At 50.8% G+C, this 17,860-nt stretch overlaps 1 protein-coding gene across 2 annotated transcripts in view; it reads left to right on the top strand.

Annotated features, from left to right (window-relative positions):
• CDH22 (cadherin 22) overlaps positions 1–17,860 on the top strand; it is a 135,066-nt gene that overhangs the window by 77,134 nt on the left and 40,072 nt on the right. For both annotated transcript variants that reach the window (XM_055373100.2, XM_031004925.3), the window contains exons 4-5: positions 3,962–4,081; positions 14,548–14,715. In XM_055373100.2, the coding sequence (XP_055229075.2) occupies positions 3,962–4,081; positions 14,548–14,715 (288 nt within the window). The remainder of the gene's footprint in view (positions 1–3,961; positions 4,082–14,547; positions 14,716–17,860) is intronic.

Here is a 17,860-nt window from a genome sequence, read left to right as displayed (position 1 = left end):
TTTGAATCTTTCCCTACTGCTTACTAATGATGTGTCCCTGGGGAAGTCATCGAGCCCCTCTGTGACTCAATTTCCTCATCAGTTCAGTGAAGGATTCGGTCTAGGGCATCAGTTTTTAGACCGAGAGTCACTTTAGATGCACTCTGGAGGTTGTGAAAATACCTTTGCCTGGGCTCCTCCCCAAGAGTCCTATTTAATTGGTCAGGGATGGGGCTCCACATCAATGTTATTTAAAGCTCCCAAGAGATTCTCACGTGCTGCCAAGTTGAGAAGCTCTGATTTCTGTGCTCTTCAAGGACAAGCCTTTCCATATCTAACATTCCACATGGATCCATGGGCCCTGAGATGCTGTTTAGCCAAGAATCAGTTGGGCAACCCTTCCCATTCCAGCCTGGACCTAGGCCCTTAACCACCACTTAGCAGAAGGGCTGGGCGGCAGCACCACGGACAGCAGCCCGCTCCTGTCAACCAGTCCCAGCTCTACTTCTGGAAGTCTGGGCTTGAACCAGCTGTAGGGGAGGGAGAATCTAAACCCAGTTCCTGTCCTTCCCCTCCTCTGCCCCCCTGCTCCTGTGTCTGAGTCCTCCCTCTCTCTGTCTTACCTATCTACTTCTACTCCAAGCAGCCCCTCCTTCTCCCTCTAAGGCAGGATATATGTGGGCTTTGACATCAGATCCACGTGGGTTTGAAACCTGCCTCTCTCCTGCACCAAGTGAACTTGTCAAGGTACTGTCCTTGGTGCTGAGCATAGAAATCTGAGTTCTCACAGTGATCCACGAGTTTGGTAGTATTCTTACCCATCTCACTAATGAGGAAATGGAAGCACTAAGAGGTTCATTACTTAACTTCACTCAGCCTCCATTTCCTCCTCTTTAAAGTGAAAATATTAAAAGCTTATCTGAAGGCCCTGTTTTGTAAATTCTATCATATACAAAAAGGGCTTATATCATAGTATCTAGTACAAAGTTGTTATTTAATAAATGGAAGCTATCTTTATCAGTTATTGAATAATGTTACATAATTCATAATGGATTTCATTATTAATTCATGTTTGCACCCTTCACTGTGCATAGCAGTCTCCTCAGCTGTGAAATGGGGATGGTGCAGGGGTGTGCTGGAGTCAGCTCGTACCAGCTCACGAGAGCCACACGTTGATTTTCAGGAGTTTTGCGGGCCAGTTGATATCATGTTGGTAGCTTGAAACTGGGCCATGGTGAGAATATTTACGCCAAGGAAATCAGCAAACATTACAAAGCAGGGCACTCCTCCCGACTCCTCCACCCCTCAGAGCTGACTTGCCAACAAACCACTGCATCTATATCACAGAGTTGGTGTGAAGTCTGCAGGAGAGAATGGACATGATGTGGCGCTGTGAAATATAAACTGCTGAACCTGTGGGACCACCCCGAGGTGGTCCCACAGTAGCTACAAGCCTGGCACCCATTTGTCAGCCAATTCTGGGGAGCTGCTGACTTCTGAAGATGGTGGCAGGGGGTGTGTGGACCAAGGAAGCCATTCCTCTGGGGCCTGGGAAACCAGTGGTGAATCACTGACCCTTTACCATTCCCACGTGTCGGCATTAACTATAATGGCTGCAATAAAGAATCCTGGATTGGGGAAATGGTTCCATCATCCCCTCGGGAGTCCCTGGGATGCAGCCAGGGAGAGAGAGAGCTCAGCCATGTCTCTGGGGAGTCACTCAGCCCTGCATTGTGCTTTGCCCAGGGAGTGGGAGGGACTTGCCAGGGGAGTGACAGGGAGACCCTCTCTCATAACAATTACAACAGCCACTAGCTATTGTGCACCCACCATAAGCCTGATGCTTTATGTATCTTCTCCCATTTCAGCACCTCTGTGAGGGAGGCATAATTGTGCCATTGTATACTGGCGTGCTGTGCCTCTTGAGTTGACAACAACAACCTGCACTTATTGGGTTCTTGGCATGGTCCAGGCACTGTCCTTGGTGCTGGACGTGGAAATTGAATTCTCAAAATGATCTCATGAGATTTGTAATACTACCACCCTCATTTCACAAAATGGGGAGATTGAAGCACAAAGGGGTTCATGACAGATCCAAGGTCAAACTTCTAATAAGTGGCAGTGCCATCGCTGGTTGTGACTCAGTACACCAGACCACTGTCCTCAAAGTCACTGTACTTGTGCTGACACTGCTTCTCAGAAGGGACTTGGCATCCCAGAGTCCCAGGTTCAAATTCCACCACTTCCTCACTCTGTGCCCTCAGTGAAATCTTTTCCCCTGTCTGACTTGATTCCTCACCTGTAATATTGGGGGGGGGGCACTCTGCATCTCCGAGATGCTATGAGGATTAGAGATGATGGATTTAAGTGGCTGGTGAAGCCAGTGTGTCATGAGTGCTCAATAGGACATAACTCCAGTCCAGCAAGAGGCACCTGGGGCTGTGTCCTCCCTGAGTAGGAGACCCCTGGGCACCAGCATCTGGAGGGAAGGGGCTTGCCCACCCTCTTCCTCAGCTTCTCTGGGCAACTCTGATGTGGTTGACATGGAGCTGGAGTGGCCAAAGAGAGAGGCGCATTGCAGGGACGTTTTAGGAGACTGTGGCTGGGAGGGGGAACCTGGAGAGGGAAATTAGAAATGCAAAAGAGTGAAAAATAAATACATGTGTCTGTCTGGAATGATCGAGGGCCCCAGGCTGGAGGCGGGAGAGGCGGGCGGCGGGCTGGGCTTAACAGAATTGCTGCAGTAGCACTTCCAGATTCTCACTCATTAGCCAGGCAGTGAACTGGACTCACCTCCCAGCATGCAGCCCTGCTGGCCCAGGGAGCCCAGCTCAGCCCAGGAGGGGCCTGCCTGGCCCCACCAGCAGGCACCCAGCAGAGGGCATCTCTCTGAGGTGGGGTCTCCATCTCCTTCCCTTTGGGTCGTATCCTGAACCCCCAAGACTCACTCTTGAGTCTTCCAGCTCACCCTCTTCTTTCTGGAAAGGTTTGGGTGGATTCAATGGCTTTGTTGGCCCTTCCACCTGACCCTCCCTTACCCTTACCCCCACCCCCACCTGGTCTAGCCTCACGTCCCAAGCCCTGCTTTCATCAAATTGAACATGATGTCAAATTAGAGCCATCTCTGGGACAGACCAAAAGAAGCTCCCGGTTTAATGAGGCAGCGTCAAAAATCAATAACTTAATTGCCGCTGTTTGATGGACTTTTATCCAATTTATACTCTCCCCAGCAGTCTACGTGCAGAGCATGAGGAGAAGTGTGTGTGTCTGGGGGTGGGCTGTCTGGGCACCCAGGGGGAGGGGCGAGGAGGGCACCAGGGCCCGCAGCCAACAACTTTCCAAAGGGAAGGCTGGGCGCTGCCCTCTCCTGCCGGGGGCCAAGAGACACTGGCCTCTGACCCCCGATGAATTGGTCTGTCCCTCTGGGCTGTCCCCTACCACCATCATGCGGGGAGAGGAGGCAGAAGTCCCTTGAAGAATCAGTAGGAGCTGGAGTGGGTAGAATGGCCCCTGGGTTGAGAGTCAGGTCCTGGTTTCCAGTCCTGGCTCCAACTGACCGTGATGACTGTAATGATTGTCGCCATCATTGAGAAACTTCTCTGAACAGCTCTGTGCTGGGAGTTTAGAATGCATCCCCTCAACCTAGTGAACCAAGCACTAGGATTTGCCTCACTTTGCTGAAGAGGAAACAGACTCAGAGAGGCTGCCTTTCGTTGCCAGAGTCCTACAGCTGGGAACCACCCCAAGGGGACTTGAATCCAGATCTGACTCCATGGTCACACTTGCGCCACTAGAAAGGCCTCAAAACAGGAAGAGGGTTGGGGCTCAGCGTGGGGATGGGGACCGTGAGGGGCTGTATTCGATGGCCTCCCGCAGGTCTCCCGAGGGTCTCCTCTCCCAGCTTCCCTGGGGTGAGGCGAAATGGGGGAACGACCTCGGCAGCCCCAGATGACCCCTGTCTCGCTTGGTCCCCCGGGCCCAGGCACGTCGGTGATGCAGGTGATGGCCTCGGATGCGGATGACCCCACGTACGGCAGCAGCGCTCGGCTGGTGTACAGCGTGCTGGACGGCGAGCACCACTTCACCGTGGACCCCAAGACCGGTGAGGGGCGGGGCGGGGCGGGGCAAGAGGCGGAGCCGTGAGGCGGGGCGGGACGAGGACCACCCCAGACGTCTGCTCTGAGCCTTCTGTCCCAGAAGCTCTGAGGACAGCACAGGGGGCACCTTGTGCACAGCAGGAGAGTCCAGGGTCGCGGAGAGGGAGGGGCAGCCAGGCAGGAAGATGGAAGGACTGAGGAACAGAAAAGGAATGGGGTGGGGGGTTCTTCCAAAACTGGAAGACGAACAGAAAGGCAGGAAGCAGCCGCTGTGGGTGCCCTAAAAGGACCTCAAAGGTCCGAACTAAACGGCTTGTCCTTGGAGCTAAGTTGAAGCAGGCGTTTGAGCTCTTCCGGGGTCACAAGTGTAGTTTGGGGAAGGGAGGACGGCTGGTTTCAGCAGTTTTGAGAGCTCTGCCCACATGGCAGTTGTTAAGGACCTGATGGAAAAACACAGGCATCTTTAAGGAAGGGTGTCTAAGACACAGAGACCTTTAAGGAAGAGTGGCTTCTTTCTTGCTTATCCCCCCAACACCACCAAATGATGGTGCAGCATGCCCACCCGCTGTCCCCACTTCACTCACGGTGACATTAGAACCTGACTAATCTCTGAGAAGCCTTGGGGGAGTGCGAGGGGGACAGGATGAGAAGACTGAAGACCAGAGAGGTGAAGTGACTCACCTGAGGTCACACAGCTGGGAGTGGCTGCCAATTCCAGCGGGGTGCTCTCACTGCTCCTGGGATAGGAGGGGCCTGGCTTGGGTGAAGGCGGGGAATGAGATGTCAGACAGCACAGAATGTTTATCAAATGCCATTGTGAGGCTCACAGCCCTATGGGGCAGGAGGATAGGCAGATATGTGGGGATTAGGATGCAAGGCTTCTTGGAGGAAGTAGCAGCAATCTACAGAGGATAAGAAAGTGTCTGCGGGTGCAGTGGCTCACCCCTGTGATCCCAGGACTTTGGGAGGCCAACGTGGGAGGATTGCTTGAGTTCAGGAGTTTGAGACCAGCCTGGGTAACACAGAGAGACCCCATCTCTACAAAAGAAAAAATTAGCTAGGCATAGTGACAGGTGCCTGTAGTCCCAGCTACTCAGGAGGCTGAGGCGGGATGATTGCTTGAGCCCAGGAGGTCGAGGCTGCAGTGAGCTATGATGGCACCATCACACTCCAGCCTGAGCAACAGAGCAAGACCCTGTCTCAAAAAAAAAAAAAAAGAAGAAGAAGAAGAAGGTGTTGCCAGAACAAGATTTCAGAGAAGGGCATTCCAGGTACAGGGTATGGCTCAGGCAAAAGTTGGGAAAAGCGGAACAGCCTGGGGCATGAGGGGGATTGTAAGCAGCTCAGGCTTGGGCAATCAGGTTTGTTGAGAGGTGACGTCGAGAGGGTGGCAGGGGCCTGACTGTGCTGGTGTGAGCCAGGCTAAGGAGCTTGGATTTCATTCTAAGGGCAAAGCTGGGAAGTGGGGTTGGGGGGAGTTGATGGATTTGGGTTTTGGGTTTTTGTTTGTGTGTTTCCTTTGTCTGGGGGAGAAGGGAGAGGATTCCAATCCATGAGCACAGTTATAATTGTATTTTCTCACACAAAGTATCTTCATTATTTTTTCTCCCCAAAACAGTAATACATTTTATAAAACATTCAAACATTAAAGAAATACTAAAAAGAAAAGAAAAGAAACTGCTTCCCACTCCCTATCACCAGTAATTGCAGCCCCAAAGGTAGCCACTTGGTGTATATATCCTATGAGATCTTAGACTCATTCACTCGAAAATATTAAGTCACATTTAATAGATAGTACATCTCAAGGTTCAAAATTCAAAAAGTCCAAACAGGCATTTAGTAGCAATTCTTCACCCCATCCAGTCCCCCAGCCACCTAGTCTGTATCCCCAAGGCAACCAATGTAATTTTCTCATGCATCTTCCAGAGCTATTCTGTACATGTACAAGAAAATAAGGTACATGTATTTATTTTTTTACATGAATGGTAGCTATAAACCCACTATACACACGGCTTGCCTTTTTCACTTAACAATACATCTTGAAGATTATTCCATATCAGTACATAAAGGGCTTCCTCATTCTCTTATTTAATGGGTGTTATGGATACACTAAAATTTATTTCACCAGTCCCCTACCGATGGACACTTATGCTGTTACCAATATTTCGCTACAACGAACAATGCTACAGTGAATAACCTCACACATACATCATTTTGTGCTTGTGTGAGTATATCTGCAGGATAATTTTCAGGAAGTGGAGAAGCTGGGTCAAAGAGCACATGCATTCGGAATCTCGATAGATAATGCCGAAATGTACCAGACGACACTCCCGTGAGCCACATGTGAGAGTATCCATTTCCCCTCCTCCTCACCGACAGTGCAGGTTCATTGATGACTACTAAGCAAGGCAATGACATGCTCTGGTTTTCATTTTAACAAGATCCCTTGGGCTGCTGCTACAGAGCTTGGCTCAGAGGCAGGAATTGGAGGCAGGGAGGCCCTGGAGCCCAGGATGCCCAGCATAGAGTCCCAAATGGCAAAAACCAAAAGCCTGCACCCTTTCTTGACAGTCACTCAGACTCCTTAACCTACCTGTCTAGCTAGGAGGCCAGGGATGATGAAGAATTCATAGTGAGGATTGATTGAGATGCCGAGAAGAGAGAATAGGGGGTGGCAGTGAGATCCTGCCAAGGACAAACCTTGGGGGCCAACATGAATCTGCAGGACTAGGTTGAGGGAGGAGGCAGAGTTTCTTTCCATGTAGTAGGATTTATTCATCTAGGCAAGGGGTACCACCAACAGAAACAGGAGGAGTGTAAATTAAGAAAGCTACTAGAGCAGAGGAATGAGTGAATGTGCCCTGGAATCTGATGCAGAGCTAAAAAATTCAGCTTTAACCATATTGGCTTTAAGATGAGAGAAAACAGGGAAAGAAACACCTAGAACTTCTAGCAGGCCATGTGAAATACAGGTGTGGAGCTCCAAGAATGGTTGGGTCTCTTAAAGCTTCAGTTTCCCCATGTGCACAGGGGAGAGAATCATACCCATCTCACTTGATGGTCGTGAGGATTCAATGGGACAGTTCACTCATTCATTCAACAACTATTTATTGAGTGCCTATTATGTGCCTGGCTCTGTGCTAGGCACTAGGAATGCATCAGTAGGCAAATCTAAGGCTCTGCATTCATGGCACTTTTATTGAAGTAGAGAATATAGAAGATGAGCATGTACACATATAACATAACGTCAAGCAGTGACGAGTGTGAGGACGAAACCTAATGCAGAGGAAGGACTTAGATTAAGACTTCACAGCCAGGCATGGTGACTCATGCCTGTAATCCCAACACTTTGGGAGGCCGAAGCGGGTGGATCACTTGAGGTCAGGAGTTTGACACCAGCCTGGCCAACATGGTGAAACCCGATCTCTACTAAAATACAAAAATTAGCCAGGAGTGGTGGCACATGCCTGTAATCCCAGCTACTCGGGAGGTTGAGGCAGGAGAATTGCCTGAACCCAGGAGGCAGAGGTTGCAGTGAGCCGAGATCGCACCACTGCACTCCAGCCTGAGTGACAGAGCAAGACTCCATCTCAAAAAGAAAAGAAAGAAAGAAAGAAGGAAGGAAGGAAGGAAGAAGGAAAGAAAGAAAGAAAGAAAGAAGAAAGAAAGAAAAAGAAAGAGAGGAAAGAAAGAAAGAAAGAAGAAAGAAAGAAGAAAGAAAGAAAAAGAAAGAGAGAGGAAAGAAAGAAAGAAAGAAGAAAGAAAGAAAGGAAGAAAGGAAGGAAGGAAGGAAGAAAAAGAAAGAAAGAAAGAAAGAAAGAAAAAGAAGAAAGAAAGAGAAATCACAACAGGCCTTTCTGGGGAAGTGACCTTGGGGCAGAGACCAAGTGCAGTGAAGGTATGAGCCATGCAGATTTCTGGGGACCAACACTGCAGGCCAAGGGAACAGGAAGTATGGAAAGTGCTCAGCCTGAGCCCCAGCACAAAAGGATACTGATGGTGATGAGGAAGCCTTCATGCATTCAGCCTGAGGAGGTGGGGACCCTAGGGTTGATAAGCCTTGGGGAGATGGGGAGAAGAAAGAACATAGAAATAAGAGAAGGGCCAAGACTGAGTCTTGGGAGGTGGCAGGGCTGGGCAGATGAAGGATCAGAGAGTGGGGAGGACATGAGAGTGGGAAGGACAGCCAGTTTCTAAGAAACAGCATCCCCCGCAGCAGAGGGCCCAGAAGATGGTGACAACTGGGAGGCCACAGGGCCTGGGGGAGCAGAACAGTTCCCAAGAGGTCAGAAAGTGAGGACCAGGCAAGGCAGGCGAAGGAGTTCAAATGGGGTCCCTGCTCCAGAGCCCCTCAACTCTTCAATCTGAAAGGGTCCTTTCTGGCACGTCCCAGGAAGAACCAGGTTTTGCCTCCCCTTGCCCACAGCCCCACGGCAAGAGCTGCCCTGGTGCCATTCCCAGCCCCAGCTCTGTTTCCCCAGCCAGGAATATTCTGCTGATGCGGGTCTATATTTAGCAGCTGCTGCGAGGTACAGTCTGTTCTTGCTGTGCAGATAGCAGGGAGCAGAGCCGGAACGGGGCCTGGGAGGAAGGTGTGAGGGAAGGGAGGAGGCGGGGCGCCGCGAGGCCCCAATGCCAGAGGAGGAATTAACTTGCGTGTTTTAAAGGCCAGGCCTGCCAGCAGGCCCCCCACAGGGGCGACAGGGATGGCATTTGTGGGCTAATGAGGCATCACACGGGCTCCAGGGCCCCTTGTGCAGCATTTGGAGGGGACGGCAGAGGCGGCCAGGACAACAGCTGGAACTGGGGACGATGGGTGAAGACAAGGCTGCGGGAGCTGAGGCCAGGTTATAATTACCAGCCCCCGCCCACCACCACCCCAGCAGGAATAGAAATGTTCTCCGAGATTTCAAGATCTCTGCTGAAAATTGTCAACTGAGCCAGAGTCGTCCATTTTACAGGGAGGGAATGAAACTAACATTTGTTGAGCACCTTCTAAGTGCCAGATCCTGGGGTCAGGATAATGAACTAGACCTGGCTTCTGCCCTCACGGAGCTTCTGCTCCAGCAGAGAAGCAAATGGATAGCTACACCCAGGCTGTGAGAGGGGCAGTGGAGGGGGACTGGGAGTCAGCCAGTCAAAACGTCATTTGAGCACTTGCTGTGTGCCAGGCCCTATAGACACGAGATGAACAAGACCAGCATGGATCTCTGCCTCTGCGAAACTTATTTATGGAGGTACTCAATCCAGAACTTGAAAGAGATCAGCAAGGCATCTCCAAAATGTGAGGCCTGCTGCTGGAAGCTTCCTCTCATTCAGTCCTCTCAACAGCCCTACCAGGTGGGTGTCTCCATTTTACATAAGAGGAAACAGAGGCTCAGAGAGGCCCAGGAACTTGCCCATGGTCAGCTAGCTTGTAAATGGTGGAAAGAAGACTTGAGCCCATATCTGTCTGGCCCCAGAGTCCTCCTGCAGCCTATCTGAGTCTGTGCAGTCCTGGCACCTGTAGTAGGCCCTCAGCAAGACTGTAATGAATGAATGAGTGAACGGATGAAGTCAAAGAGCCAGAAGCTTTCGAGAACAACTTCATGGACTGGTCTGGAATATTTGTACCCCTAGATCTCTCAGAGCACAATAGTCTCCACCATGCTTCTCCCAACATCAGGAGGAAGACAGTGGAGTGGAACATAGTAGATAGGAAAATATGTTATCAATTCCTCCCCGCCCTGCACACGGCTGCTTACTAATGTGACTTTGCCACTGTTCTGGGCAAGAGGTGGAGTCTGTTTCCCTACCCCTTGAATCTGGGTTCGCCTGGGACTACTTTGGCCAATAGAATGTGGCAGAAGTGATGTTATGCAAATTCTGACATTAGGCCTTAAGAGACCTTGCAGCTTTCACTTTTACTGTCCTGGAACACAGTCCTGAGACTGCTATGTAAGGAAGCCAGCCTACTGGAGGATGAAAGAACCAATGTGTCCCCGCCGACAGCCAAGACCAACTGCCAGACATGTAAATGAGCCATCTTGGACCTTCCAGTCAGCTGCTCCTCCGGTTTAGGCTCAGCTGCGTGAGTAAGCCCAGACAAAATCAGCAGAGGAATGGCCCAGCCAACTGGATTTCTCTATCAGTCATCTAGAGCTATGTAAGAAAAAAAAAAAAAAAAAAAAAAAAAGAACCCAAAACCTGGTAGCTTAAAGCAACAATAATTTATTATTTGTCACAATTTGGTGTGTCAGCTTGGCAGTTCTTTTGCTGGGGTCACTCATGCAGCAACAGTCAGCTGTTGGGTCGCTGGGAGTGACTTCACTGGGACAGCTGGCAGGACTAGGCCTCCCTCTCCATGTGGCCTTTTATCCTGGGCTTCTTCACAGTACAATGGTCTCAGGATTCCAAGAGGACAGGCTGCAGCATACAGGGGCTTATCAAACCTCTGCTTTTGTCGCACTTGCTGATGTCCTATTGGCCAAAGCACACTTGCTGATGTCCCATTGGCCAGAGTCAGTGTGGGAGGGAATGACCCAAGGGCGTGGATACCGGAAGGTGTGGTTCACTGGGCACTGTCACCATAGCAACCTACCCTGTTCCCTGGATCCCGAGAACAAGGCCCAGGGGGCCCAACTCACCCACACCCAGAGATGGCACCTGAATCCTACACACCACAAGGCTTCAGGACCAGTTTCCAAGTGAGAAGAGTGTCGTGTCCCCAGTTCCTCAGGAGCTGGAAGAGACAGGGACAGCAAAGAAGGCAGCCACGTGGAGCCTCTCTCACTCACAGAGGTGGAGCCAGGCCCCTGCTCCAACCCCCACTCAGAGCTGGGACACTGAGCCTTTGGTGCCCAAGCCCGTAGATACACAGTGACTCCACATCCTACCACGAGTCCTGTACATTCACTGAGGTCCTGGATGGCAAGTGACCAGCACAAAGCTTAGCACACAGCAAGTGCTCGGCTAAAGTCACTCCCTCTCCACCTTTCCGCCTGGGATCCCCTGCTCCCTGGCCTGGTGGCTGCTGCACTGTAAGCCTACCTGCCCTCCCCTCCCCACCCCCCACCATCTTTCTTCACCCTTCCTGCGTCTCCCTCTCTGTTTTCTGTATGTCTGTTCCCGCTCTCTCAGTTGTTCTTTGCCCATTTTTCTTCCCTCCTTTCTTTCTCTTCCTCTTTGTTTCTCTCTAGGTCTCTGTTTCTCTCTTACTGTCTCTTTCTGGGTATCTCTGGCTTTCTCTCTGGTTTATCTACCTCCCCCCCCCAGTCTTCCCTTCTCTCTTCTTCTGTCCCTTTCGGTCTCCCTCTCTGTCTGTTCCCCTCCCTTCCCTTCCCCTACCTTCCTTTCTTCCTTTCCTCTCTGTCTCTTTCCTCCTGTCTCTCACTAGGTTTCTCCCTGTCTCTCTTTCCCTGGGACTCCTTTTCTTCTTTCTCTCCTCTTCCCTGTCCATCACCTTCGCTCTCTTCCTCCCCTCTGTCTGCCTTCCGTTCTCTCTTTCCAACCCCCCAGGGTGGAGAATATGACACACCCCACCTTCCCTGTACAGCCCCTGCTGTCCAGGGCTGCAAAGCCTCAGCGTCCTGGCTATGCACTTTCTACACGTGTGACCTTCAACAAGGTACTTAGCCTCTCCGTGCCTCTGTCTCCTCATCTATAAAACAGGTATGATCACAGCACCTCCCACATATGAATATTGAGAGGATTAAATGAGGCAATTCACCTAAGGTGATTAGAATAATGCCGGACACAGAGCAAATGCACATAAACATTAGTTGTTTTTATTACATGTAATTCTCATGAGATGAAATCCTATATGAGTGGTTCTCAACCAATCTTGCCCCAGGTTCCATTTGACAATGTCTGGAGACAGTTTTGGAACTAAGGCGATGGTTAGTGCTGCTGGCATTTAGTGGCGGGAGGCCAAGGATGCAACTAAATATCCTACAACATACAGGTCACACACACACACACACACACACACACACACACTACAGAGAATTATCCTGCCCAAAATGACTACAGTGCCAAGTTTGAGAAATCCTGTCGTTTAAGTCAGTATGGTGGTTGTCCCATTTTACAGATAAGGAAACTGAGGTTCAAAGAGGTGAAGGGATTAGCTCAAAATCACATGACCAAAGTAATGGCAGATCTGGAATCTATCCCAAGGCAATCCACTGCCAAGACTCCCCTGTTCCTGGGAAGACCAGTGGTGGTAGAGAAGGGGTCAGGAGGGGGCCTACTGAGGTGTTGAGAAGGCCACTGATAGATGGTTTGTGTGACCCTTGATTAGGCAGAATACCCATTCCATATCTGCATGTGATCCCACGAAAGCAGGACCACCCCTTAGGTGCCCCACCTCTGGCTACCTACCACAGGTACACACAGAAATACACACACAAACACCACACATACACACACGCCCTACAGCCTCTCCTTCCATTCTGTTGCCTGTATGGGAGTCCTGGGACTGTTGAGGGACATCAGGTGTCAGAGCTTGGGTTTTATGGGGCGCAGCATGGGGCTGCTGGTGCATGACTCCACCTGGCGCACAGGCCCCGGGCACCACCTGTCACTACCTGGTGCTCGGCAGGTTGGAGTGGGTGGTGGGAGAAGCTCTGAATGCCTCATCGACTCCCCCACCCTGCCCTTGTCTCTTCTACTGGCAGGGAGACAAGAAGCCCAGTCTTCCCCACAGCAGAATTAATCTTGCGGTCACCCCCATGCCTGCTGCCCTCCCTGCTTCCAATAACAGCTTGGAGGACTGTCTGCTCAGTGATTAGCTGGTGTCTGGATAGAGGATCTAGGGCCTGGAGAGGGTTGGGGTGCGCCTCTAAGGCTGGGGGATAATTTGGTTGTGGGAGGGGGGTGTGAATAAGAATGTGTGATGGTGCATGTGTGTAAGGGAGTTTGTGTGTGTTCTTATGTCCATACTCCACAAATGTGTGAACTACATTGCGTGTGTGTATACAGGTGAGTGTGACAGCATAGTGAGTATACATGAGTGTGGACGTGAGTCCAGTTCACACCCACCAAGCTGCTGCTCCATGCCTGGCTCTGGGCTGTGTGTTACTGACACAGGCCTGGTTCATGCATAGAATGTCAAGTGGGGAAACTGAGGTCCCAAAAGTGGGACTGGTTGCCCAGGGGAGTCACACAGTTGCTTTTGTGTTGTGTCTGTGTGTGAGAGAATGCAGGTGCAATGTGTGTGAGCAAGTGTGTTTGAAAGTGTATGTATTTGAGACCAAGTGCAGTGGCTCATGCCTGTAATCTCAGCACTTTGGGAGGCTGAGGCAGGTGGATCACTTGAGGCTAGGAGTTTGAGACCTTCTTGGCCAACACGGCAAAACCCTGTCTCTACTAAAAATGCAAAGATTAGCCAGGCATAGTGGTGCATGCCTGTAGTCCCAGCTACTCAGGAGACTGAGGCAGGAGAGTTGCTTGAACCCGGGAGGAGGTTGCAGTGAGCTGAGATCGTGCCACTGCACTCCAGCCTGGGCAACAAAGTGAAATTCTGTTTCAAAAAAAAAAAAAAAGAAAGAAAGAAAAGAAAAGAAAAAAGAAAAAGAAAAAAAGAAAGTGTATGTATTTCAGTGTGTGTATGTGTTACAGTGTGTATGAGAGTGTGTGTGTGTGTGTGTGTTTGTGTGGGAGGATGTGTATTTGAGAGTATGTGTGAATGTGTGTGGATCATTGAGTGTGTATTTGAGAGTGTATCTATGTGTGTGTTTGTGTGTATGTGAGTATGAGTTATTTGTGAGAGTGCATCTGTATGGCCAGGTGCGAGTGTGTGTGTTTCTGTATGGATGTGGGAGTGTATCTGAGCCCGTGTGCATTTCTGCATGGGCAGGTATGTGTGTGGGTGATCTATATAGGCCTGTATGTAATTCTGTGTGAGTCTGTGAGTGTATGAGTGGCAGCATGTGACTGGATCTGTAAGGTATATGAGTGTGTGTTTGTGAGTGTATCTATAGGAGTGTGTATGAGTTTGTGAATGTATCTGTGTGTGTGAATGTATCTGTGTGTATCTGTGTGTATCTGTGTGTGTGTGAATGTATCTCGGAATAAACCTGTGAATAAACCTGTGTGTGTTATTCTGGGTGAGCCTGTGTGAACGTATCTGTAGAAGTGTATGTGAGTATATGAGCATGTGTGTGCATCTGTGTGAGCATGTGTGTATGTGTGAGTATCTGCATCCGTATGAGCAAGTATGTGAGTCTATCTGTGTGACCGTGTGTGTGAGCATGTGTGAGTATATCTGTGTGGGCATGTGTATCTGTATCTGTATGAGCGTGTGTGAGTGTGTGTGGTGTACACTGAGCCCTGTCCCACATGGTGGACACGTGGATGTCCTTGTGTGGCCCACTCTCCTCCTGAGCTTAATTTTCCCAGGAGTCACAGGGTCTGAATCCCGCCTGTACAGGGGTCTCCACATCAGTGGGCAGGTGGTGCGGGGCGCCCTGGCCTCACCCTCACTCACCCACAGGCGTAATCCGGACGGCTGTCCCTGACCTTGACCGCGAGAGCCAGGAGCACTATGAGGTGGTGATCCAGGCCACAGACATGGCGGGTCAGCTGGGTGGCCTCTCGGGCTCCACTACCGTCACCATCGTAGTCACCGACGTCAATGACAACCCGCCCCGTTTCCCGCAGAGTGAGTGAGGCCTTCCCAGAGGAAGGCGCGTCTGTGTGTCTGTCTGTTACCCCATCCAAGCCACCTGCTGACCCCAGCTTCCCTTTAGACTTCCCACCAAAAGAAGGGCTTCCCCCTCTCTTTCTGTCTGTCTGTCTGTCCTCCCAAGCCACCAGCTATCCCCCAGCCCCCCTCCAACCATGCTTCCTACCAAGGAAGACCCCAGGGCTGTCCGATGCTCCACAGAGCCAAGTAACACGCCATCACCTTCCCAGACCTCCTCTTGCTTCCGGCAGAGGGGGAGCCCCACCCATCCACCCTTCCGTCCATTCTCCAACCCCTCACTGGCCCCTGCCCACTCCCCTAGCCACTTGTTGGGCCATCCCATGCCGCTGACCTAGGCTTGCAGAGGGAAGGTATTGGGGAGAAAGGGGGCACCCAGGGATCTAGGCAGAGGCAGCTCAGCCCCCAGACAGATAGAGGTTGTGCAGAGAAAAACTAAGTCTGAGTGACAGCCATTTCCCTCCTCCTCTGAGCCTGGGTAGGGCGACTCTGTGCTTCTGAATTAGGAGGCCTTTCCACCCTCTGCCTCTGCTGGCACAGCGGGGGTTGGGGGATGTCTCCGGCCCAGCCTCCCAGCTCCCTATCAGCCCAGCCAACCCCTCTGTCCCAGGCTCAGGCCGAGAGCCACGACAGGGAAGCCACCAAAGCTGGCAGAGACTAAATGCCGCGGGAGCTGGGCTGATTCCTATCAGGTGAGTCATTACTTGAGGTCTGCTGCTCTCACATTAGACCCCGCCACAGGGGACTGACCCCCGAGAGATAAGGGAATCCAATCCCTTAGCTGAGAGCGCAGCATCATCGCGGCCTACAGCCTCGGCTCAGACAAAGAGCGGAGTGAGCTGAGCTCACCAACCGGCTTCCCGGTGCCAGGGAGCCTGGCACAGAAGCCATCCCACTGCCCAATCTCCCAGCCCAGCCCCAGCCCCTGAAGGCAGCCCCATGCAGACGGGTGGGATGGGTGGGATGCACCCCCACCCAGTCTTCTGCCCACTTGTGCCAGGCTCTGAATGAGCTCTGAACTGGAAGGGGTGGGGCAGAGCAGAGAGGAGGCCAGGGCCCCCAGAAGGTTTGCTTTCCTGCTTGTCATTCCTTTCCTCCTTCCTTTCTTTTTCTTTCCGTCTTTCTTATCATGAACTATAGCACACAAAAAGAACAGTTCAACAAATAATGATAAAGCAAACAATCCTATGACCACCAGCCAGGACCCCAGAAGCTCTAATATGCCCTTTCCTGATCATAGCCTCTTCCCCAACTCCTCCCTCCAGTTAGCCACTACCTGCTTTTGTGATGGTCATCTTTTGAGTCTGTTCATCTACGCAGGCATCACCAGTCACAAGTCTAATTTCATCCATTTTTGAACCTTATATAAATGGGATGAATCATACAATACAAATTGTTTTTGTCTTGCTTTTTACCTCTCAAAATTGTGTTTATGAACTTATGTTGCTGGTAGCTGTAATTTATTCATTTTCTTTGCTGTATAGTATTCCATAATTATCTATTCTGGGGGTGGTGGACACTGGCATTATTTCCAGTTTGGGGCCATTGGGAAGGAGACTGCTTTGAACCTTGTTGCCCCAGGTCTCCAGGTGCCCATTTGCACTTGTTCTCTATGGATACAGAGGAGTGAAATTGCTGGGTCATGGGATGTACTCATCTTCAACTTTACCAAATAAAGCCAAACTGTTTTCCCCCATGAGGAAATGCACATGTCCATTGTACCACATCCTCACTGACTCCTGGTACTGTCACGTTCTTTGATTTGTGTTAATCTGGTGAGTGTCTGCTGGTAACTCATGCTGGTTTTCATTCATACACTCACTAGTCCCTCACACATTTCATTTATGCGACAGCCTGGCATTCTGCCAGGCACTGGGAATGCCTGATGAATAAGAGATGTGGTCCCTTTCTTCCAGCAGCTCATACCCAAGAGAGAGAATAAACAGAAAATGAGAGTAAAAACGCAGTAATTCTAACAATGGGATAAGCTTGGGGGCCAAGGGAGCACAGGAGCAGAGCCTGGAGGTCTGGGAAGGTTCCCTGGAGGAGGCAACATTCAGTGAGACTAGAAGGCAGAGCGGGAATTGGGAAGGCAAAGGCAGAGAGGAGGACAGGGAGAGGGGATGCCTGGAGGTGAGAGAGAGTGAGTCAGTTGCAGAATCACAAGAACTTCAGCAAGGCTGAAGCTAGAGATGGAGTGGGGATTGGAGGATGAGGCTGGAGAAGCCAGAAGGGGCCAGGCAGTGTTTTGTAGGGCAGGCCAAGGGACTTGCAGAACTCCATCCCAAGGGCAATGGGGAGCTATGGAAGGGATTAAAGCAGGGGAGTGGCATGTTCATCTTGTGTTTCAGAAAGTGCCCCACCCCGGCTGCTGTATGAGGATGAATCAGAGGCAGCCACTCCACGCAAGGGTTACCAAGACCTGTAGAGCCCCCAAGAGACACATCCCCACAGACCCTGCTTCAGCCAGGCTGGCCATCACTTAGCAAGTCATCCTCACCTCGACCTCAGCTCTGGTTGGAGAGCAAGCTGCAGCCTCCATCCCATCTGATCTCATTCCTTCTGGTTTCCCCTCTGCTCCTCCCCTCCAGCCACACAGCCATCTTGCCATTCTTCCAACATGCCAGGCACAGCACCCACCTCAGGGCCTTTGCACCTGCTGCTCCCTCTGTCTAGAATACTCTTTCCCAAATATCTGCTTGGCTCGCTCCCTCCCCTCCTTCTGACTTTTGCAGAAATGTCATCTTCTCTGCAAGGCCTTTCTAGATCAGCCTATTTAAAACTGCGCAACACCCTCATCAGCACTCCCACACCTTCCCTGCTTTATCTCTCTCCTAAGTACCTATCACCGTTGGACATACCATATGTTTCACTGATATGATTGTTTAGTGTCTTTCCCTTTCTATTAAGAGGAAAGCAACATGAGAGCTGAGATTTTGGTCCATTTTATTTGTTGCTGTAACCGCAGTGTCTAGAACTGCGTGATTTCTGGGGGCATCATAGATGCTCAATGTATACATTGAAATGAAGGAATAACTACCGTTAACATGAACAGCAAAATCAGTATGAAGCCCCACCATTTTAACACAATTTATTCTATTTC

This window comes from Gorilla gorilla, chromosome 21 (genome assembly GCF_029281585.2).
Source record: "Gorilla gorilla gorilla isolate KB3781 chromosome 21, NHGRI_mGorGor1-v2.1_pri, whole genome shotgun sequence".
Lineage (NCBI taxonomy): Eukaryota > Metazoa > Chordata > Mammalia > Primates > Hominidae > Gorilla > Gorilla gorilla.
The sequence above is the reverse complement of the archived record's forward strand: the minus strand, read 5'-3'. Positions and strand labels throughout refer to the sequence as shown.